Source organism: Hemisphaericaspora subhashii (genome assembly GCF_019202705.1).
Source record: "Hemisphaericaspora subhashii strain CBS 10753 chromosome Unknown scaffold7, whole genome shotgun sequence".
NCBI classification, from domain to species: Eukaryota; Fungi; Ascomycota; class Pichiomycetes; order Serinales; family Debaryomycetaceae; genus Hemisphaericaspora; species Hemisphaericaspora subhashii.
Window position 1 is genome coordinate 100,459 of NW_026057208.1, and position 22,084 is coordinate 122,542.

General features: G+C 35.9%; 11 protein-coding genes across 11 annotated transcripts; 8 read left to right on the forward strand and 3 right to left on the reverse strand. All coding sequences in view use genetic code 12, as the record gives it.

The window, feature by feature from the left end:
• Nucleotides 1-462: 462 nt before the first annotated feature.
• On the forward strand, nt 463-3,172 carry J8A68_000539 (ferric reductase family protein; the record flags this gene model as incomplete). The annotated part of the gene is made up of 2 exons (XM_049409474.1): nt 463-471; nt 1,034-3,172. 2 exons carry the CDS (start codon nt 463-465, stop codon nt 3,170-3,172), a joined length of 2,148 nt encoding a protein of 715 aa, XP_049266148.1.
• Nucleotides 3,173-3,265: 93 nt separating this feature from the next.
• J8A68_000540 (sulfiredoxin) lies at nt 3,266-3,658 on the reverse strand (the record flags this gene model as incomplete). The annotated part of the gene is made up of 1 exon (XM_049409485.1): nt 3,266-3,658. The coding sequence occupies one exon, from the start codon at nt 3,656-3,658 to the stop codon at nt 3,266-3,268; it is 393 nt and encodes a 130-aa protein (XP_049266149.1).
• A 727-nt stretch (nt 3,659-4,385) lies between these two features.
• On the forward strand, nt 4,386-6,848 carry FRE9 (Fre9p; the record flags this gene model as incomplete). The annotated part of the gene is made up of 1 exon (XM_049409496.1): nt 4,386-6,848. The coding sequence occupies one exon, from the start codon at nt 4,386-4,388 to the stop codon at nt 6,846-6,848; it is 2,463 nt and encodes an 820-aa protein (XP_049266150.1).
• Nucleotides 6,849-8,364: 1,516 nt separating this feature from the next.
• J8A68_000542 (sugar porter family MFS transporter) lies at nt 8,365-10,008 on the forward strand (the record flags this gene model as incomplete). Its single annotated transcript, XM_049409507.1, has 1 exon — nt 8,365-10,008. The coding sequence occupies one exon, from the start codon at nt 8,365-8,367 to the stop codon at nt 10,006-10,008; it is 1,644 nt and encodes a 547-aa protein (XP_049266151.1).
• A 208-nt stretch (nt 10,009-10,216) lies between these two features.
• On the reverse strand, nt 10,217-11,233 carry J8A68_000543 (25S rRNA (adenine2142-N1)-methyltransferase; the record flags this gene model as incomplete). Its single annotated transcript, XM_049409518.1, has 1 exon — nt 10,217-11,233. One exon carries the CDS (start codon nt 11,231-11,233, stop codon nt 10,217-10,219), a length of 1,017 nt encoding a protein of 338 aa, XP_049266152.1.
• A 164-nt stretch (nt 11,234-11,397) lies between these two features.
• MAK5 (putative ATP-dependent RNA helicase) lies at nt 11,398-13,785 on the forward strand (the record flags this gene model as incomplete). The annotated part of the gene is made up of 1 exon (XM_049409529.1): nt 11,398-13,785. One exon carries the CDS (start codon nt 11,398-11,400, stop codon nt 13,783-13,785), a length of 2,388 nt encoding a protein of 795 aa, XP_049266153.1.
• Nucleotides 13,786-13,931: 146 nt separating this feature from the next.
• ERF1 (translation termination factor eRF1) lies at nt 13,932-15,248 on the reverse strand (the record flags this gene model as incomplete). The annotated part of the gene is made up of 1 exon (XM_049409540.1): nt 13,932-15,248. The coding sequence occupies one exon, from the start codon at nt 15,246-15,248 to the stop codon at nt 13,932-13,934; it is 1,317 nt and encodes a 438-aa protein (XP_049266154.1).
• Nucleotides 15,249-15,817: 569 nt separating this feature from the next.
• Nucleotides 15,818-17,161, forward strand: LEM3 (Lem3p; the record flags this gene model as incomplete). The annotated part of the gene is made up of 2 exons (XM_049409551.1): nt 15,818-15,869; nt 15,918-17,161. 2 exons carry the CDS (start codon nt 15,818-15,820, stop codon nt 17,159-17,161), a joined length of 1,296 nt encoding a protein of 431 aa, XP_049266155.1.
• Nucleotides 17,162-17,723: 562 nt separating this feature from the next.
• On the forward strand, nt 17,724-18,455 carry J8A68_000547 (uncharacterized protein; the record flags this gene model as incomplete). The annotated part of the gene is made up of 1 exon (XM_049409563.1): nt 17,724-18,455. The coding sequence occupies one exon, from the start codon at nt 17,724-17,726 to the stop codon at nt 18,453-18,455; it is 732 nt and encodes a 243-aa protein (XP_049266156.1).
• A 1,035-nt stretch (nt 18,456-19,490) lies between these two features.
• J8A68_000548 (uncharacterized protein) lies at nt 19,491-20,231 on the forward strand (the record flags this gene model as incomplete). The annotated part of the gene is made up of 1 exon (XM_049409574.1): nt 19,491-20,231. One exon carries the CDS (start codon nt 19,491-19,493, stop codon nt 20,229-20,231), a length of 741 nt encoding a protein of 246 aa, XP_049266157.1.
• A 479-nt stretch (nt 20,232-20,710) lies between these two features.
• J8A68_000549 (uncharacterized protein) lies at nt 20,711-21,820 on the forward strand (the record flags this gene model as incomplete). Its single annotated transcript, XM_049409585.1, has 1 exon — nt 20,711-21,820. The coding sequence occupies one exon, from the start codon at nt 20,711-20,713 to the stop codon at nt 21,818-21,820; it is 1,110 nt and encodes a 369-aa protein (XP_049266158.1).
• Nucleotides 21,821-22,084: the final 264 nt, after the last annotated feature.

A 22,084-nucleotide genomic window follows, 5' to 3' on the forward strand; every position in this document is an offset into this window, starting at 1 on the left:
TTGACTTTAGATACTACACTCGCAGCATTGGATTGATTAGCTTAAAGCACATCCAAGTAAGACTGTGAATCCTTTCCTGGTGAGCCGGAGAAATAATTAGCTAGCCTTAAGAAGAACAAAAATTTTGGAAGCCACGTCCAGAATCAAAATATATAATTCCTCGCTTTCCTTGGTAAACAATGGACAGTAATTCATGATTGTCATATTGTCAGTTACTTTTGCTTCATTATTTCTTGGAATATTTTTAAGTGATTTATTTAATGGCTTGCTCCTGATTGGCTTTTTCCCCGTTTCTTTGTTCCTAGAATACATTTTCCATTGTGGTTTTAGATGCATTAGATCTGTTAAATGGCTTTTCCTATCAAGAAAATCGTTTATTAATGTATATGTGGTTTCCTCGAGCTATCCAAAGGGGGGACAACTTAGGAGCAATATGTTTTCAACCTGATTTAATGAATGCATATGGCAAAAGTATGAACGTAACCTTTAAATATCTTCAGCCGCACCCAATAAAACTAGGATTGCAAATCTACGTTATAATTAGAAAAATCCCCCCCCCCTCACAAGTTTAATTCTTTCATCCTGAAACAATGCTCCTAACACTTTGTGGCTCTTCTCATGAAACTACGCAAAGCTGATAGCCCGTAACGTTTACTTGCAAGCTAGTCAAAACTGATTTCCTGTGTAAGGAGAATCCTAAGAGATCATGTTCTAACAATTCACTTCAATGTCGGCTAAATCGTACGTCCTCTTATTGATTCTTATGATTTCAAAATGTTCAGATTTGGGGGAGTGGAAAATCCTATGGTTTTAAGCCACCATTCATTTAAATATTTAAAAATATTCGTAGGGCTTATTGTTCGACCCACGGTAACACTTCTACAATATTGAGAACACCCCCTAGCTCTCTTTTCAGCATAAATATCCACCAAATCTCCTTGAAAAATGGAAAATTGTTGAATTGGAATCAAAGCTGCCAAAAATGAATTTCCTTTCTTATTTTGCTCTTTTTATCCTTTCTGTTTCCGCTCAGAGAAATCTCCCTTATGAACCATACACATATTCCAGGTTCTTCTATGCCTGCGATGAACAAATCTATGCTTCCGTTTCCTTCTGTCCAGAAGCTTTCAATTACACTTGCTTATGCGGAAACAAGAATGCCCTAGCAACGTATGCTGGTTGTTTTGTTGAAAGCGGTCATAACAAGACTAGGGTTACCGACTTCTTGGCTTCATTCTGCAAGGACTACGGATTTGTTGAACTTCCTAAAGACTGGTTTCAAGAATCTTACCAATATTATGTTGACAATGCAAATTCAGCTGACGAAATCTCAGACTTTAATATGACTGTTCCAATTAATGTTCCGTTTAAAATTAATGCTACTGAAACCAACGTTTACATTGATTCCTATAATATATTTGTTGGTAATTATGATGATTCATTGTACTATGGTGCTGCAACTTTGGGATATTGGGCTCTAATTGTTATTATCGGAGCTATCTCGAACTGGTCCAAGCTTTTGTTTCCAGGTTTGGTGAAATCTCTTACTGACCCATTTTCGAACTATTGGAGAAAGTATATTTCCATGCCGGCTATGTTCGGAAAGAAGAGAGCAAGAGAACAGAAATTTCTTTGGGTGCTTGATTTCTTAATTCCTTCCAGATATGAGTCCATTGTTATTTTTATATTCTATATTTTGATAATTGCTATTCATTCCATGAACATGACATATATGGAAGGTGATCCAATATTCCCTAAGAAGTATGATGCCTTAATGAGATATGTTTCCGACCGAACTGGTATCGTCGCAACCATTATGATGCCATTGGTATTCTTATTTTCAGGAAGAAACAACTTCTTGCAATGGGTTACAAGATGGAATTATGCTACTTTCATGGCATATCATCGTCATATTGCTAGAATCATGTTTGTGCTTGTTGTAATTCATGCTGTTGGTTTCACTATTACTTTGGAAAGTTATTATGCTGCAGAAATGGCCGAGACATACATGATTTGGGGTACGTTTGCAACCGTAGCTGGCGGTCTTATTTTAGTTCAAGCAATGCTTTATTTGAGAAGAAAATGGTACGAGGTTTTCTTAGTTATTCACATCATTTTGGCGGCATTCTGGTTAGCTGGTACATGGGTTCATGTTGACGAGTTAGGATATGTCTGGTTTGTCTATCCTGCAGTCGCGGTTTGGTGCTTCGATCGCTTGGGGAGAATTATTCGTTTGGTAGCTTTCGGGTTCCCTATAGCTGATGTTAGTTTAGTTTCCGAAGAGACTATCAAGGTAGTAATTCCTAAACCAAGCTATTGGCATTCGATCCCTGGTGACCATGCGTTTGTGCACTTTATGAAACCAGCGTACTTCTGGCAATCTCATCCATTCACTTTCACTGATACTATCCATCACGAAAACAAAATTGTTTTCTACACTAAGGTCAAGAAGGGTCTCACAGCTAGATTATTTCAAACCTTAGTTCTGATCCCAGGGAGAGCAATTAAGATGAAAGTGGGTGTGGAAGGTCCATATGGAGAAGCAACTGCAGCAAAGACTTCCGACACGGCTGTTTTCGTAGCTGGTGGAAATGGTATTCCAGGAATTTATTCAGAGATTGTTGATATTGCTGAAAAAGCAGGACAGAACAGTAAGAAGATTTTGAAATTATTTTGGGTTATCAGGGAATACAAATCATTGTTGTGGTTTTATGAAGAACTCCGTCTTTTGAAAAATTCTGGAATTCAAACTACTATCTACGTTACCAGGCCGGACAACCTTTCACATCTTGAAGAATTCAATGGCAGTTCAAAAGTTGTAGCAGAGAGCGATTTGATGGAAGGTACTGACAAGGAAAGAGAGAAGGATGTTGCTATACAAGAGAATATCAAGCATGAAAGATCCGATAGTGAAGTTGAAGACAAGACGGATAATGCTAGGATTCTTGAAGCTATTAAATCTGATTTATCCCATGTTGAATTCAAGCAAGGTAGACCAAATCTTGAAGAATTGGTTGTCGAAGAAATTCATGAATGTGCTGGGTCTGTTTCTTTTGTTGTCTGCGGTGCTCCAATGATGGTCGATGATGTAAGATACTACTGTACCAAGAATATCGATAATGGTGAGAAGAAGAGAGTTGACTTCTACGATCAACTGCAAGTTTGGGCTTAGTTTGCTTTATAATATTAAATATTGTTTTTGGTATATAGCCAGTCTATAAAAAGAATGCTTCATTATAGCTGCCAAACGATTCTCTATTGGCGGCTACACATTATCTATCTGATCAAACATTTCATCAACCGAAGCCCCCAAGTATACCTTTAGAGTTTTTCTTGTTGCTGGTAAAATCTTACATTTAACCATTGTTACAGTCTCTGATTTTTCTTTGTCTATACGATCATATGCTTGAAATCTATGACAACCTCCAAAGGCAAAATAATAATCCTTACCCAGTTCTCTAACTTTGAAAACATCTATTGGAGGTAGTTCACCTGATGTTATTTCTTCTATTCCACAGGTTGCGGAAGCTTGGGGAATTCCTTTTAAGGTAGAAACCATAGCATCAATTTTCTGATAGTCGAGAACTGGGGGGATTGGTCGTCTAATTTGATTTAGTGGAACATATTCTACTTTTAGATGAGTCGATTGTAAAGACATATTTTTTGTTTTTGATATTAACTTAAGAAAAGAGCTGAGATGAAATATTTGTTTATGTTTTTCACCAAATTACTCAAATAAAAAATCTAGATTTGGGTCCGCGATTACTTTTTGTTGTTTACTATTGAGTCATGCATTTCCAAATACATCCCCCCCCTTTAAAAACAGTCTACAAAATCAAAAGGTGATCATAATATACTTATAAGTTGATCACAAGAAGAGACCATTTATTGAAATTGGTTGCCAAGCAGAAATCGTTAAGAAAGGTAAAACCTTAATTTGTTCTCATACACTCCTTATCTCCGAATTTCGGGATGAAGCTATTTTGGCTTGGAACCCTACTGTGGAACGATTTTTAAACCAAGAGCACATTTACCTTGTCTTGAAAATCAACAGAGACCTTTAGAATACAGAAATAGAGAAATAGCCAGAGTAGGAATTACTGTTGTTACGTGATTAGATTGATTTGTTGAAGCACGTGACCTATATTTTATCAATTCCATCAGCAAATTTCTTTTTTAACTTTATTAAAAAGCCTTTCCGTTTTAAGATCGATGTCCGATTCGGTAAAAATTTTTGTTTGATGAAAAAGATAAAAATATCCACAAAAATTAAAAAACCCATTGATCAACCTTTCTTTCTTCTAAAAATTTAGTCTTCTTTTTTGATCCTTTTTCTATTTTGCAAATCTTCTATACATTATACATTATACACACATAGACTAAGGATGTACTATCTACTAGTATACTTATCCATTGTATTGCTACTATTTATATCGCTATTACTGATAGCCATTTCCAAGCTCGACAATCATGCATTACTTCGAAAGATCAGAAACTACTTGACAATAGGATTGGTCATATCAACCTTACTTTCATTCACTCCCAAATCAGCAAAAGATAGTGCACCCTTTCATAAATATGGGAAAGCCAAAGTCGCATTCTTTGGATGTAATTTTCAAATTATGACAACTGCCAGATTCTGTGATCTTTCCACTGAAGAATTTGAATGGTGCTATTGTCACAATGGAAATGCATTTGCTACTATTCTTCATTGTTATGATTATGGTCATCCAGAGCAAATGAATTCACTTTTGGGAATGTGTCGATATGAATATAATATAACAATATCTGAAGAAGACCTTGAACGAAGCCGTGAGTATTATGCATCCCACGCTAAGTCAATAGATGAGATCCCAGATTATTCCCCAGTTAAAATAGTGGATTTCCCGGTCAAGTTAGATGAATCCAGAATAGAGATATTTACAGGTTCATATGAACTGTTTTTAGGAAACTATGACAGATCAGTCGAATATGGGAATTACTTGGTTTTATATTGGGCAATTATATTTGCGTTGGTTGCAATTGGAAATTGGTCAAAATTTATCTTGCCCGGATTTCACACGAGATTAACTGATCCGGTTACAAATTGGGTTAGAAAGAATATCACTTTACCTGCAACCTGGAACAAAAATAAAACAACAGAAGTACCTTTTGCAACAGTGTTGGATATGCTAGTTCCCACCAGACAAGAATCGTTAATCCTTACTTCGTTTCTCGGCTTGTCCTTATATTTTATGATTAACGACATACATTATTTTAAGAATGATATCCTTTTTCCTACCAAAGCAAGCGCAATGTTGAGGTACTATGCAGTTAGGAGTGGGATGCTTGCATCCCTGATGATGCCACTCTTGGTGTTATTTGCAGGAAGGAATAATATCCTACAAACAATTACAAGGTGGGATTATTCCACATTCATAACTTTGCATCGTTGGCTTTCAAGAATAGTATTCTTTATGGTTGTGGTCCACGGAGTACTCTATTCATTATATTTTGATCCATACTTAGAGAAAATAAAAGAAGCTTTTATCGTTTGGGGTATCATTGCAACTATTGCAGGTGGATTTATTATGATACAAGGATTGTTGGTCCTTAGAAGAAAATGGTACGAAATGTTTTTATTCATCCATATCGTTCTCGCTCTCGTGTTTATCCTTGGAGCTTGGGTTCACGTTAAAGATTTGTTTTGCGTTTGGTTCTATTATTTTACAGCTATGGTGTGGTTATTCGACAGAATTATCAGAATCGGTAGCATTTGGACATTCGGATTCCCTGAAGCAAAGGTATATTTAATCGCAGACGAAGCTCTAAAGGTAGTCGTACCGAAACCAGAGTATTGGGAAGCTATCCCTGGTGGACATGCTTTTATTTATTTTCTCAAACCTGGATGCTTTTGGCAGTCACATCCATTCACATATACTATATCCCCAACAAATGATGAAATTAATTTATTCATAAAAGTAAAAGGTGGGATTACTAAATCATTGTATCATGACTTGTGCACCCGTAAAGACAGATATGCCAAGATTAGGGTTGCAATAGAGGGTTCGTATGGAGAACAAACACCAGCAAGTCGATATGATAATGCAGTTTTCATTGCAGGTGGGAATGGGATTCCAGGTATTTTTGCAGAAGCAAACGATTTGATCACAAGATCACATCGTTCCAAATTGGTTAAGTTAATATGGATCATTAAAGAATATAAGAGCTTGTGCTGGTTTTATGAAGAATTATTATCACTAAAACACAAAAACATTGATGTTACTGTTTATGTCACGCGTCCACACACACCTGCAATCCCCAGCCATTTCGAAATGGCTCATTTCTGTCATTCGACGAATTCAGCCCCGAGATTCAGGCATTCAAGGACACTGGAAGGAAGACGCGAAGAAGAACACGCGTATTTTTCAAGTGTGTCCATATTGGGCAGCGAGGTGCTGGAAGAAGACAAACACATTCACACATACGATGATCCATTAGGGCCACTCATGTCGCTGTCCAAGAAAATATTGGGGTATAATGCCACATCTGAATATAGTCCAGATATCGTGCTTGTTATGCACGGTGACGCACCGAGTCTGAGCTTGGAATTTTTGCAACCAGAACAATTTACGCAATTGATTAATCACATTAGGAAAGACCTCTCGCATATTAACATCCGAGAAGAAAGACCAAATGTTGAATTGCTAGTAAAGTCTAATATAAAAGAATCCCCGGGATCGACATGTTTCGTAACTTGTGGTCACCCGGCAATGGTTGATGAGATTAGGGCACTGGTTGTCAATAATATAGACAATAATGAAAAGAAAAGAGTAGACTATTTTGAACAACTTCAAGTATGGGCATAGAGGGTTAAAAGTTTTCCGTATAGACTATTTAGATTTTTAGATTTTTAATGATATGGTATTGTGTTATTCCGGATAATCCAACTTTACTCAAAGTAGATATATTCTCATTGGGAAATTTTCCAGAAATCGAAGGTTTAAGGTTTAGATCATTTACCACTTTTTCCTAAATGTGTAGCCCTACCATCTTACGTTTTTCCGTTGAAACAACATGATCTGGTATCCCAAGAAAAAAATATAGAACACTATTCTTCTATTTAAAAAGCTTCGCCATTGAATTCTTTCGATGGGTTAGAAGACCCGAAAAAGAATCAGCCATTTTTTGTGAATGTAACATCAAACTAATTTTATTCAATTTTGGTGTTGTTTTTATCAATTCATCTAAATACTTAAAAGAAGCTATCAAAACAATAGCAAAGAATTATTCCTACAAAAATGAAACAATAATGGCATTCTTACTACAATGAACCAATCGTACGGTTTGTTCCATGGGGATCAATTGTTCTATTGTAAATCGTTTTTTTCTTAACAAGGCGTTCTTAGGCATTCGACCCTTGAGTTGTTTTCTTGTTTTTGTGCTTTTTCTTGGACCAAAACTACCTCATTTCCACTTACCCATTTCGTTGCACGTAGGACACTCACACTTGTGCTATACTTGTAATGTCAGTAAAAAATCGTACGTGTTTATGGATAGGTGTTAATTTGTCATCGGATTATTTCGTAAGTGTCAATTAGAGTTCATCGTAGATTTTCGGAAAAATCAAGAATCTTATTATTTGTGACACATTTAAAATATTGGTACGTCTTGTGGTGTGCATGCAATGAATGACCTAAGAAAACACATGTTTCTTTCTTTTTCTTTTTCTCCATACAGTCAATTGTTTCAATTCCAAAACAACATGGGGTATTTACTTTCTTAGAACACACCCCAAACAACATCAGGTGCGAATGTGTTTCGCCCTGTATTTTAAATTATGAATAGAATTGGCGAATTCATAAGTTGTACATTTGTTACATTCTTGGTTTTTTGAAGTAAAGTGAAACAAAAATTTTAATTTCTTTTTTCTTTTGTGTAATTTGCGTGCAGCCTCTCCTGATTATTTTTTGAAAAGTTTTTCCGGATGAAATAATAATTTATTTTTTTCCATTGTTTTATTGTGAATAACCTTCTTTTTTCCTTGAATTTGTATCATAAAATGGAAGTAAATTTTCCGGTGGCATCATGAAATCCAAGGTTTCATTGGCGTCAGTAGCCTCAAACTAGACTCTAACTTGGGGTGATCTTGCCTTATGCTCGCAGAACTCATCCCAAGAAAATAAATATTTTTATTTTTGATTTTGAGTGGTAACACTGGCTTTGGTTTTGTGGTCATCGTATAATTGATATGCAATATGGTGACATCAGATTGCCCTTTCCCCCGAGCCCCATTCAGGTATAAATATCAAGGAAAATTTCCCCAAGGGGATCTGAAATTATTTCCTATTTCTTCACTACACTAATACTCCATTAAAAATAATAATGTCTACTCAAGAACAATTACCTGGGGAAAACACTCCCACAGCTAACTCCCTCATCGAAAAGGAAAGCAAAACCGACGACATCAACCAAATCGTCGCTGATGCCCTTGCTAACAAGACTTTCAAGGACTACTTTTTAATCTCATGTTTATGTTTCTTAGTTGCCTTTGGTGGTTTCGTCTTTGGTTACGATACTGGTACTATTTCAGGTTTCGTCAATATGACTGATTTCATTGAAAGATTCGGTTCAAGAGGTGCCGATGGTGTTGCCACTTTATCATCCATGAGAATTGGTTTAATGATTTCTATTTTCAACATTGGTTGTGCTCTCGGTGGTCTTGTTTTCGCCAAGGTTGGTGATATGAAAGGTAGAAGAATTGGTTTGATGTTCTCTATGGCCATTTATGTTGCTGGTATTGCTATTCAAATTTCTTCCCATGACAAATGGTACCAAATTATGATTGGTCGTTTCGTTACTGGTTTATCTGTTGGTATTGTCTCCGTCATTGCTCCTATGTTTATTGGTGAAACTTCTCCAAAGGCTGTTAGAGGTACTTTAGTTTGTTGTTTCCAATTATGCATCACCCTTGGTATCTTTATTGGTTACTGTTGTACTTATGGTACCAAGACCTTAAGTGACTCTAGACAATGGAGAATTCCATTAGGTTTATGTTTCCTTTGGGCTATATTCCTTACCGTTGGTATGCTTTTCATGCCAGAATCCCCAAGATTCTTGGTTGAAAAGAAGAGAATTGAAGACGCTAAGAAATCCATTGCTACCGTTAACAAGTTATCCACTGAAGACCCAGCTGTTTATGCTGAATTACAATTAATCCAAGCCGGTGTTGACAGAGAACAATTAGCTGGTAATGCCTCTTGGGGTGAATTGATTACTGGTAAGCCAGCCATTTTCAGAAGAGTCGTTATGGGTGTTTGTTTAGCTTCCTTACAACAATTAACTGGTATCAACTATTTCTTCTACTTTGCTACTACCATTTTCAAGGCTGTCGGTTTAGAAGATTCTTTCCAAACTTCCATCATCTTAGGTGCTGTCAATTTCCTTTCCACTTTTGTTAACATTTGGGCTATTGAAAGATTCGGTAGAAGATTATGTTTATTAGTGGGGGCTGCTGGTATGTTTGTTTGTCTTATCATTTACTCCGGTATTGGTTCTAAGGCCTTATACGGTACTGACAGTCTTGGTAATGAAACCACTAACCTTACCACTGGTAGAGCTATGATTTTCGTTACTTGTTTGTACATTTTCTTCTTTGCTTCTACCTGGGCTGGTGGTGTCTTCTGTATTCTTTCCGAAACTTACCCATTACGTGTTAGATCTAAGGCTATGGCTGTTGCTATTGGTGCTAATTGGTTATTAGGTTTCACCATTTCCCTTACCTCCTCATTCATTATTAATGCTATCCACTTCTACTATGGTTTCGTTTTCACTGGTTGTCTTGCTGCTGCCTTTGTCTTCATTTACTTCTGTCTTAATGAAACTAAGGGTTTGAGTTTGGAAGAAGTTGATGAACTTTACGCTCAAAAGATTCTTCCATGGAAGTCTGCTTCTTGGGTCCCACCATCCGCACAACACATGGCCAGCTCTACTGGTTACGCTAAGTCTTCTCAAGAACACTTAGTATAAGGATCGCCTGATACTTTGGCAATGAAAAAAATGATTATGATTATATGATAACAAACAATATTGGGAATTTACTTTTCTTTTCTATGCATATTTCACTTCTCTGTTTTATATTAGGCAGTTATATTCCATAGATAGTTAATAACAATAATAATATATAATTTTACAAACCTTTTATTGATAAGTCTCTATTACTCTATTCTACTCTATTCTATTCAATTGTAATACAAAAGTTATTTCTTGATGATCCAGCGTACATATTCTTTTTAGGGAATTTCATTCTTTTATTTATTCCCTCCAGTTTACCATTCCAATCAAATAACCAATATGCCACTTTTTTTGCTTCATAATAACATGTCTTTTCAAATCCTAATGAACTCATAATCTCAAGTAATAGTTTATTATCAAAATATCGCGAATTGGTTATACATGGAAGTGGCAATACCAAAAATAAACTACTCATACATCCATTAATTGGTTTCTTTAAAAATTTTGTCATTCTGATCAACATTTCACCTCTTTCTTGATGTGAAGGTACAAAATTTATCACCAATGAACATGATATAAGATTAAACCGTTCTTCATTATTCTTGGGTAATGGTCTTTCCATGAAATTCTCTTCAATAATTAATGGATCTTGTGAGTTTAAGTCTATTCGAACTATGTCATGAAATATTCCACTAGTGGAAATTACATTGTATGGACTTAGACATCCAATTTCTAATGCGTTTATGTTCGATAGTTTCTTTGAATATGGCTCTTCTTGAAGCCAATCGATTAATCTCTTAGAGGAGTCACCTCCTCTTTTTGTGGTCTGCCCCTGTGTAGAGGCGGATTGGTATGCTTCTATGCCACCTCTCTGTTTAATCTCAGCATCTATTCTTGCCAATGTCTTAATGAGATCTCGGTCACTAAGTGAATCATCGATTTTATAAACTTCAAGTTCGGAATAATTTTTGGGAAGTACAAATTTTTCAAAATATTCTGTATATATCACCTTTTCATTATCATTGAGTTGATCCTTATAAGTATCAATGTCGATTTCTTTGTTAAGCTTTCTAAGTCTGGCGAGTATGGAGTGACGATTTTTCTGTAGGATATGAAATCTTCGTATAATTTGTCTTGTGTGTTGGGGTTTCAAACTTTTCGGTATAGTTGACAAACTTTTCCCTGTAATAGTTCTTGGTCTCTTTAATAGCCCAGTTGATTTAACCTTTTTCTTTGCCATATTTCTTGAGTTGTTTGACGATGGAAGTTATTGAACTGATTGAGGTTTGATGCCTCATCGCACTAAATAATTTTTTTTGGTTCCAGATTTAACTATCGATGAGCTGGAAATTTTTAATTACCTTTTTCATTTCTTCAATACTTGCAAGCAAATACAACAATATAATGGCAGCTAATAAAGGAAAGGTTAAAAAGACAGCCAAGAAAGGAGGCAAGAACCAGGTCAAGAGAAGGACTCCTACTTTAAAGGAAAAGCACCAAAAAGAATCCAAAGTCGTTAGAGTGGACAATTTGAAATGGAAACCTGTTGAAATACCTGATAATTTGGGTGATTATGAAGGGTTTTTCGGACTAGAAGAAATCGATGGTGTGGATGTGCAGATAGTAAATGGAAAAGCTGAGTTCATAGTAAAAGATTCGTCTAGGATCAAGGAAGATGAAGAGGAAGATAAGACTAAGACCGACCAAATCGAAGAAGACGAAGGAGAAGGAGAAGAAGAAGAAGAAGAAGAAGAAGAAGAAGAGGGAGAATTTACTGGTTTCTATGATGACGATGCTGAGGACGACGAAGCCGTCAAGGGAGATATCTTAGTGGATCAAGAGAAGGATACGGAAGAAGCAGAGGAAGAGGCAGAAGTATCAGAAGAGATCGAAGAAGACGATGTTGCAAAAGAGTCAGAAGATATAGAAAAAGATGAATTGTCTATGGGATCATTTGCTAATCTCGACTTACCCTTACCCGATGACGATGAAATAGATTTACCAAACTGGCAAGATAGTGAACTGGATTTCTCCTTGAGTCCTTATACTTTGCATGGTTTATCAGTATTGAAATTCGATAAGCCAACACCAATCCAAAAAAGAACAATCCCCTTGGCATTACAAGGAAAGGATCTTGTAGGTAAAGCAACCACTGGGTCTGGTAAAACTTTAGCATACGGTATTCCAATTTTAGAAAAATATTTACAATCTCTCAATAAGATTAAACAAAATAATAAAGATAAAAAGATAAATCATCCTGTGGGTATTGTTTTTACTCCAACTAGAGAATTGGCCCATCAAGTTGTAAATCATTTAAATCAACTTGCTCAATACTCTCCATTGTCAACAAGAGGTATTGTCAGTGTTACGGGTGGATTATCTATTCAAAAACAAGAAAGATTGTTGCAACATGGTCCAGGTATTATTGTTGCCACTCCAGGTCGTTTATTAGACTTGATCCAGAAAGATATTGAATTGAATAAAAGATTGGCAAGTACTGATATCTTAGTATTAGATGAAGCTGATAGATTATTACAAGATGGCCATTTTGAAGAATTTGAAAAGATTTTGGAATTATTTGGGAAACATAGACCAAAGAATAAATCAATGGAATGGAAGTGGCAAACATTAGTTTTCAGTGCAACCTTTTCTAGAGATTTGTTTGGGAAATTAGATAAGAACCAAAAACCTAACAAAGCAAAGGGGAATTCATTAATGCAAAATGATGAGATTATAACATTATTAAACAATAAATTGAAATTCAAGGATCTGAAACCAGTATTGATTGATGCGAATCCGAAAGAAATCGTATCTGGTCAAATTACAGAAGCATTAGTCGAATGTGGAGCAAACGAAAGAGACTTATATTTATATTATTTCTTGTTGATGTACAGAGGGTCAACTTTAGTATTTGCCAATTCTATTGATTCTGTGAAAAGATTGGTCCCGCTTTTAAACAGTTTAAATATACCTGCGTTTTCAATTCATTCATCAATGATCCAAAAGCAAAGATTGAGAGCATTAGAAAAGTTTAAAGAAGCTAGTGAAAAGAATTCAACTGCAGTATTAGTAGCTTCAGATGTGGCTGCAAGAGGTCTTGATATCCCTAAAATTGATCATGTTGCTCATTATCATTTACCTAGATCTGCAGATGTCTATATTCATAGATCTGGTAGAACTGCTAGAGCTGGAAGGGAAGGTGTTTCGGTTATGTTCTGTTCTCCTCAAGAGGCCTCTGGTCCATTAAGAAAATTACGTAAATTGGTTGCTAATAATTCTTCAAAGAATACAAAGTTCAGTATGCATACTGATGTTAAATTGCTTCCAATTGAAATGGATTTGGTGTCGCAATTAAGAGAAAGAGTTGTGATTGCCGGTAAGCTTGCTGATGCCTCTTTATCTTCAACTTCCACTAGAAAGGAAAATTCTTGGGTTAAGCAAGCCGCTGAAGAGTTAGGAGTGGAAGATTTATCAGATTTGGAGGATTTTGAGGATGATATCATTAAGAAGCAAAGAAAGAGACAAGAAAGTAAGATGTTGGACAAGAATGCAATGAAAGCACTTAGATTTGAATTAAAAGAATTGTTGGCTAGTCCTATTAGAAAAAATGCTAGAAGATCTTACATTACTAGTGGGTTGCAAAACTTGGCACATCAAATGGTAACTGGTAGTCATCATGTTGATGTTTTGGGTCATGAACGTGTTAACGCTTTGGAGGATCTTAAAGATGGGAAATCGAAGAAATCTAAGAAGAAATCTAACAAAGTAACCAAGCCAAAACATAAAAAGTGAAACAGGCTGTCTGTTTAGTTTATAGAAAGATAAACGGAGTATTTTAGTGTAGAATGAACATACTGTGAACAATTTACGCCACGTTTTAGTCTAGGGTGTGTGTATATATAGATTATACTTATGTACTATTATTTCTAAAAGTAGGATTAGATAAAGTCGTCATCATCGTCATCATAATATTCATCTTCATCAGATTCATCTGCCAATTGTTCAAAGTTAACTTTATATCTCAACATGGCACCAATACCACCAAAACCTTGAACGAATTGAGCACCTTCCGAAGATTTATCAGTGACGAATTCTAATTCAGCCCCGAAGTTCTTATAGTTTTCTGCTAACCATTCCAAGAATGATTCTTCTTTAATGATTTCCATTTCTGTACCTGTCTTTTTGTCTAATTTCCAAGATTTATCTGGTAATTCTGGGTTAGCATTCACCACTACTTCCTCTCCTTCAATATCTTTTAATGTGTATCTAACAATATTTAAGTTTTCGTGAACAATGATAGTTTCACACGCACCTAAATCCAATGCTTTCAAAGTATCTTCAACACCGTAACAAAATTTACCAGTATCTTGGGAAATTTCTTCGAAATATTCATTTAATAATTTCTTTTCTTGAACGAATTTAACATTTGCTAAAGTTTCAGCTGATAATTCAATTGCTTGATTGAAACCATTTTCACCCCCATAAGAAATATCAACGATTTTAATAACCTTTGCTTGTAATCTATTATCGAATAAATCAGATTTAGATAATTCAGTTTTGAAATCGGCAGAACCAGCCAAGATTAAACCTTTAACGGTTACTTTATCGCCAGAAATGAAATTCTGAACTGCTACTTCTGCAACTTTTCTAACGTAGTTATGTCTCTTTTCTTCTCTTAAACGAGAGAAACGAAGAGCCGATTGACCCCCTCTACCATGCTTCTTTGGTAAATCGACTGTAAATTTATGCAAAACTTCTCTTGTATTCCCACTAACTGCACCAAATAAGGCACCATTACCATCCATAATGATGAAACCAAATCTATCATCATTTTCTAATAATTCATTTAATGCCTCAACATGGAATTTATTATCACACAAGTAAAGGGAAGTGTTAATTGGTTTGAAAGGTTCAAAATCAATATTTAATTTCTTTTCTTTACCTTCATCAGTTATAACATCACCACAATAAACCACTAACCCATTCTTAGGAACACTATTATATAATTTCAATTTTTGTTGAGTGGATGTAATTGCTGATAAGACAGATAATCTATTAACACGAGACTTAATGTTAGATGCTGTACCGTATTCATCTGTTAACATCTTTTGAATCAATGAAATTTGACCCTTTGGTGGAATCACCAAAGAAATCATAGAAGTACCATTACCTCTTGCTGCTTCTAAAGATTTGATCAATTTCTTGACCTTCCAGATCTCAATATTCTTTTCAGCTGTTTCGTGTGAAGTAGACATTGTTGATTAGTATATCTTTGTATCTATGACTCTCTTGCTACTGACTATCTACTTAAAAGATGTGGTATCTTTAAAAAGAAATTTGAAGATTGTGATTCAAAAAGATTTAAAGATGGATGAATCCAGAGAAAATTTGTTACAAATGAAACATCCATTCTACAATAGTTAAGACACCAAAAAAACATGTTTTGAAAATTTTTCTGTGGGAGATGAAGCAATCAAAAAAAGAAACAAAATATCGGCTTTATCACGTGACTGATGGATTTGATCATGTGACTAGTGTCTTGCGACAAACATCACGTGATCTGTGACAGTTTTTCTTTGCTACTCCTGGAAAGTTCGGATAAAGTGAGCATTTGTTTTTCTTATAATTGTATATCTTCTAGACAATTACATGAGAGTAGACAACATCACAGCCCCTATTTTGTACTTAAGTTATTTATAAAGTATCTGCAGATTTATCCTTGTTTCGATATATAAATCTTAAGATCGTTATTTAAATTCTTGTCTTAATCCGATTTTTTACACACTTTTGTATTGGTAATATTTGACTGACATTTATCATCATCATGACATTGCAAGACATAGCAGAGAATGATCAAAGTCAACCTTCTAATCTTGGTAGATACGTGTTATGCTTATTATGACACCTTAGTGCAATACTTCTAGGTCAAACTGATTCTGACTCCGATTCAGTTTCAGAAGATCTCCCATTGGATGATGGTAAGAAAGCAAATTCAAAGAAGCCTAGTTCAAATGCATTTAGACAACAACGATTAAAAGCATATAATCCGGTTTTGACTGCCAAAACTGTAATTCCGCTTTTGATTGCTATTGCTATTGTATTCGTCCCACTTGGTGCGGCAATGTGGTACGCTTCCCATCAGATTGAAGATATCGCTATTGACTATAGTCAATGTGAAGTTTTAGCATCCAATGATCATTTTTCAGAAATTCCACCGGAATTTACTGAGTTTCATTTTAATTCACTTTCAAAAGGTGATGTACCTAAATTTTCATGGAAATTGGAGTCAGACAATTCTCAACAATTCGAAGATGAAAGAAAAGTATGCGTTGTTCAATTTGAAGTAATGAAGGATATGAAGGGTCCAATTTATCTTTATTATAGATTACATAAGTTTTATGCAAACCATCGTCGATATGTTAAGTCATTCAGTGAAGATCAATTAAATGGGAAAGCTGCTTCTTTAAACACTATTAAGAATACGGTAGGACAAAACTGTGAACCATTATCAACTGATTCTGAAGGAAGAAAAATTTATCCCTGTGGTTTGATTGCAAATAGTTTATTTAATGACACTTATACAACTGAATTTCAAGGTGTTAATGGAACATCTCAAGATTATCCATTAACTGATCAAGGTATAGCCTGGGCTACTGATAAAAACAGATTTAAAAAGACGAAGTACAATTACACCGAAGTTGTCCCCCCACCAAATTGGTTCAAGATGTTCCCTAATGGTTATAATGAAACAAATATCCCTGATATTTCAACTTGGTATCAATTCCAAAATTCCTACGTAGGTAGACCCAACGGTTGTAAATTATTTAACCGAAATGCATTACTGTTGGATACTTTAAATAAGGGAATTTATCAAATTAATATTGGGTTGCATTTCCCTGTTTTACCATATAATGGTAAGAAGTTTATTTATATCTCACAAAGGTCGGTCATTGGTGGTAAGAACGACTTTTTAGGAATTAGTTGGATGGTCGGTGGAGGAGTTTGTTTTATTTTAGGTCTTGTCTTATTGATTATTAATTTTGTTAAACCTAGAAAAACAGGTGATGTCAATCTTTTAAGTTGGAATCAAGAGAGAATCCACCGTGATGAGAAAAATGCTGAGCTTGCCGATGGTGCTGCCAGTAGTAGTGGATACGAAAGAAATTAATAATTTATAGATTTAATAAAGATTCAGTCTGTTTGTATATCAGTTGTAATTTACATTTACATTTTTTATTACGGGGCGAGGACAGGGTCAAATCTGTATGCCCGGGGGGAACGATCGCAAGGGCAATAGTAGACACGGTCGTATGAGTTAAGATATAGTAAGCAATCAAACCCGTACCTTGGACGTGTATCCTTTCAAAGGTAACGTCGCTGTTACAGAAAAGACCGATTAGAAGGAGAGTCCGCCATCATTGACCTTGAGCAGCTATCAGAAACTGAGCTTTATGGTGAGCAAGTGACAGTCCAATGTTCTATAAGAATTAGTTGGTGAACTCTAGAAACTGACATGTATACGAGGGGTTTATAATTTGGTCATTTTCTTATTCTCCATCAAGGGAGGTTCAAGCAAATCTTTACTCGGTTGTAAAGTTAAATTTCACTCACTTACCTATTTAGTAAAAAAAAACCACAGTTATTTGAATCCTCAATAGGACGCAACAGAAAGAAAAACAAAACATCACTTGAAACTCAACCCCCATTACTGTTGTTTTTCAATGGCAATCATGTTCAAACAATTAACTACCTCAATTGGATCAATTGGTATCTCTTCATTTAGAAGACAACCTCAATTCATTTTCAGAACTCTCGCTACGGTTTCTGACCCACTTGGTGCAGACATCCAAACTAGAATTGAAGCATTAACTCAAAAATTACCAGACGCCCTCAAAAAGCAGTATGCCGAAGAAAAACCTAAGAAGAAACGTTATCTTCCCTCCTCGTTGAAGACGTTAAAGAATACAAAAGAATCGGGAAAGGACGTTGAACCAAAATGGGAAAAAGCAGTCAAATTGGAACACAAGGTATTTGCACCTTTATGCCCTCGTAAAATCTCGAAGGCTAATTTCATTTCAAAATTTTCTCATACATTCAATAAGGGTGAGTTGTCGGAAGAGGAAGCTAAATATTGGAGTACTAACTATGAAAGATTTTTGTCCCTTTACGAAGTTTTTACGCCAAAGCCTAAGAAACCGTTGGGCCCCTTTCTAAGATTTAGTGCCGAGAAAAGGGGGAAAGGGTCATCTTTAGCTGAGATGGGGGAAATTCAGAAGCAACTTTCAAAGGAATGGGGGCAGTTATCTGATGATGAGAAGAAGCTGTATGCTCCCTCGCTGATCGAGCTTGAAAAGTTTGAGGAAGACTTACAAGAGTGGAAAGATCGTAGATTGGTTGAATACGCTACTTTCGAGAAGAATGTCGAGGAGTTCGAATTAGACCCTCCACTCAATTCTTTATAGTTTTTTTAGTTTGTCTGTTTAATATAGCAATATCTCCATTCTTTCTGGATACTAAATTGAGTTACGCTAGATTGAAAATCTCTTTAATGGTCAAATTGACGCTCGCCAATAGCTGGCACCTAGTTAGCAAAAAAAAATTGGTGGGAGTAGTAAAGTCCTTGTAAGGCTACCACGCTGGATGGGAGATCAAAGTACGACCCTTGATGTTTCTAGTAGGTCATCATAAAATTAAATGGGTTCGATGCCAGGGCAGCACTGTGCTCTGTCAGAAGACGAATTGAGCGGCTTGTGCATTCTGATGAAGAGGGCTAGAGCAGCCAGTTCGTAGATGTGTAACTCTGCTAATGTACAGTAGTTGTTATGGCCATGCTATGATAAGCTGTTGAGTCTTTTGGCAATTAGAAGGTGGTCTCTGATAGAGTGACTTTGGCCTGTTGCTTATTCGGCGTGCCCCTTAGGTCACTAGCTGGATGTCTTGGCATTGGAAATAATTCCTTCCGCTTACGCATTGACCCATGACGCTTCGTTATCCTTGTTTAGTAGGTTCTTTGTATCTTGGCAGGATTTAGACATGCTCCTTCCTGAGCATTATAAATATCAGTCTAATTCTCTAAGTCTGTGTAGTTTAGTATAAGAGATTTTATATATATATTACATAACTATGTCTAGATTAGATCAACTTTATAGTTTGCACAAGCTTTCCCTCGTTTAATAAGAAGGTTAACTCATTTAATCGATAACAATAGTCACGATTTCGATAAAGAACCTATGTTCGCCCATTCCTAATTCTCAATTTCCCTAAATCGTGAAATTACAGGTGTTTATCTTATTCGGAGAAAAATACTAATATGCAACAGTCGACAGCTAGGCGTGAACACCATCTAACCAGATTCTAAACCAATCACATACTGTGTCGTAAAGTCCTGGTTCTTAATTACCCAAGAAAGTGAGTGTTTCAGTCAGCCGGGGGAAAAAAACAAAGAAGGCAAACCAAAACAAATCACTGAAACCTCAACCCATTAGTGTTGTTTTCCAATGGCAATCATGCTCAAACAATTAACCACCTCAATTGGATCAATTGGTATCTCTTCATTTAGAAGCCAATCTCAATTCATTTTTAGAACTCTCGCTACGGTTTCTGAACCACTTAGTGCCGACATCCAAACTAGAATTGCGGCATTAACTCAAAAATTACCAGACGCCCTCAAAAAGCAGTATGCCGAAGAAAAACCTAAGAAGAAACGTTATCTTCCCTCCTCGTTGAAGACGTTAAAGAATACAAAAGAATCGGGAAAGGACGTTGAACCAAAATGGGAAAAAGCAGTCAAATTGGAACACAAGGTATTTGCACCTTTATGCCCTCGTAAAATCTCGAAGGCTAATTTCATTTCAAAATTTTCTCATACATTCAATAAGGGTGAGTTGTCGGAAGAGGAAGCTAAATATTGGAGTACTAACTATGAAAGATTTTTGTCCCTTTACGAAGTTTTTACGCCAAAGCCTAAGAAACCGTTAGGCCCCTTTCTAAGATTTAGTACGGAGAAAAGGGGAAAAGGGTCATCTTTCGCTGAGATGGGAGAAATTCTGAAGCAACTTTCAAAGGAATGGGAGCAGTTATCTGATGATGAAAAGAAGCTGTATGCTCCCTCACTGATCGAGCTTGCTAAATTTGAGGAAGACTTACAAGAGTGGAAAGATCGTAGATTGGTTGAATACACTACTTTCGAGAAGAATGTCGAGGAGTTCGAATTAGACCCTCCACTCAATTCTTTATAGACTTGTTTGTTTGATATTGCAGAATCTATGTGGATGTTGTTTCTTATTGTCGCCATGCAGTAGACATTAGCAAGTATTCTTCTTGCGCCAACAACGTCTCCGTCGACGGTATTCTTTAAAAATGCACTTTTCCAATTCATATACAAATATTATGGGAATAATTAACTTCACGAAAAATAAAAAATAATGCACATTTGTAGATATCTCTACAAAATAGCTTTTAAGTGTTTATTACTGGCTCTCGTCGCCTTGTAAAAGTTCTTTGTTATAGCTACCGGAAATGCGGACAATTTTCCGAATGTTGATTGTTTAATTTCTTGACACAAACCACCGAGCTCTTAAATCCCGCTTTCCTATAAATCAACAAGCCCCACAAATACATTTATAAATAAAAAGGCAATGTCCCCCCGTCTGCGCCACCTCAAAAACTGAACGATTAAATTACCTACTAGAAACTACATTGCCTTCTGTTAAAAATAATGTCAATTCCGAATATTGCAACTAGAATCCACTTGAAGACCGCACCAACAACCGATGTTAATCTTAACTTCGGTGAAGAAGATTCTACCTTTGAAATCAAACAAGTTCCAGTATCGGCCGATTTAAAAAGTGGTGAAATATTAGTTAAAACCTTATATCTTTCAAATGACCCTACACAGCGTACTTGGATTCAAAAAGGTCTGAATCCAGCAAGGGCATATATCCCCCCAATTTTAGAAGGTGACATTATGCTAGCTGCTGGTATCGGCGAGATTGTAAAGAGTAATTCGGAAAAATACAAGGTTGGTGACATTATCACCAGTAGAATGCAATGGGCTGATTACATTGTGTTGAATGAAGCCCAGGTAAATGCAGTTATTGATCCCAGTGCTGGATTCCCCTTACCTTATTATTTATCTGTTTTTGGTCTTACCTCTTTGACAGCATTATTTGGCTGGACTGAAGCCGGGAAACTCAAACGTCTTTTAGAGAATCCTGAAGAAGGTAAGAATCTTACTGTTTGTGTTTCCGCTGCATCTGGTGCAACTGGATCCATGGCAATTCAAATTGCTAAACATATCTTGGGCATTGGAAAAGTTATTGGTATTACTGGGTCAGATGAAAAATGTAAGCTTGTTGAAGGAATCGGTGCTGATTTATGTGTTAATTTCAATGATCCAGAGTACAAGACTAAAATCTCAGAATACGTTGGTAATGAATTTATTGATGTTTATTTCGACAATGTTGGTGGAGAAATATTAAGTTTTCTCTTAACTAAGATTAAGAAATTTGGAAGAATTGTTGCATGTGGAGCAATCTCTGGTTATCAAAATAGAGAACTTTCGAAAGTTACAAACTGGAATGAAATCATTACCAGTAGTTTAACGGTAGAAGGTTTTATTGTTTTAAACTATAGAAATAAATTCCCAGAAGGTATCAAAACACTTGTTGGTGCAATTCAATCCGGTAAAATTAAGGCTAAAGGTTCTTATAATGTTGAGGAATTGACTGGAGATGATCCAATTGAACGTTTACAACAGATTCCTCAAATTTGGAAAACTTTGTTTACTGGTAAACCAGCTGGTAAGTTACTTACAAAGGTTGCCTAAGTTAAGTTGGTTGCAAAAAAAAAACAATAGTCTTGTGCTTCGTCTCGTTCGTAATGGTCTGAGAGAACATCTATTAACTTTTGTTTCCAGTTAATCAGATCAGTATTCAAGATATAGAAATAAACAAGCTTTCCTCTATATAACTATTCCTTGTCTTTTGTCTCTCTTTCTCTTTCTCTGTCTCTGTCTGTCAGTCTGCCAGTCTGTCTCTCTCTAATGGAAACAAATCAAATTCTGATTGTATTACCCGCGCGTCTCGCTTAA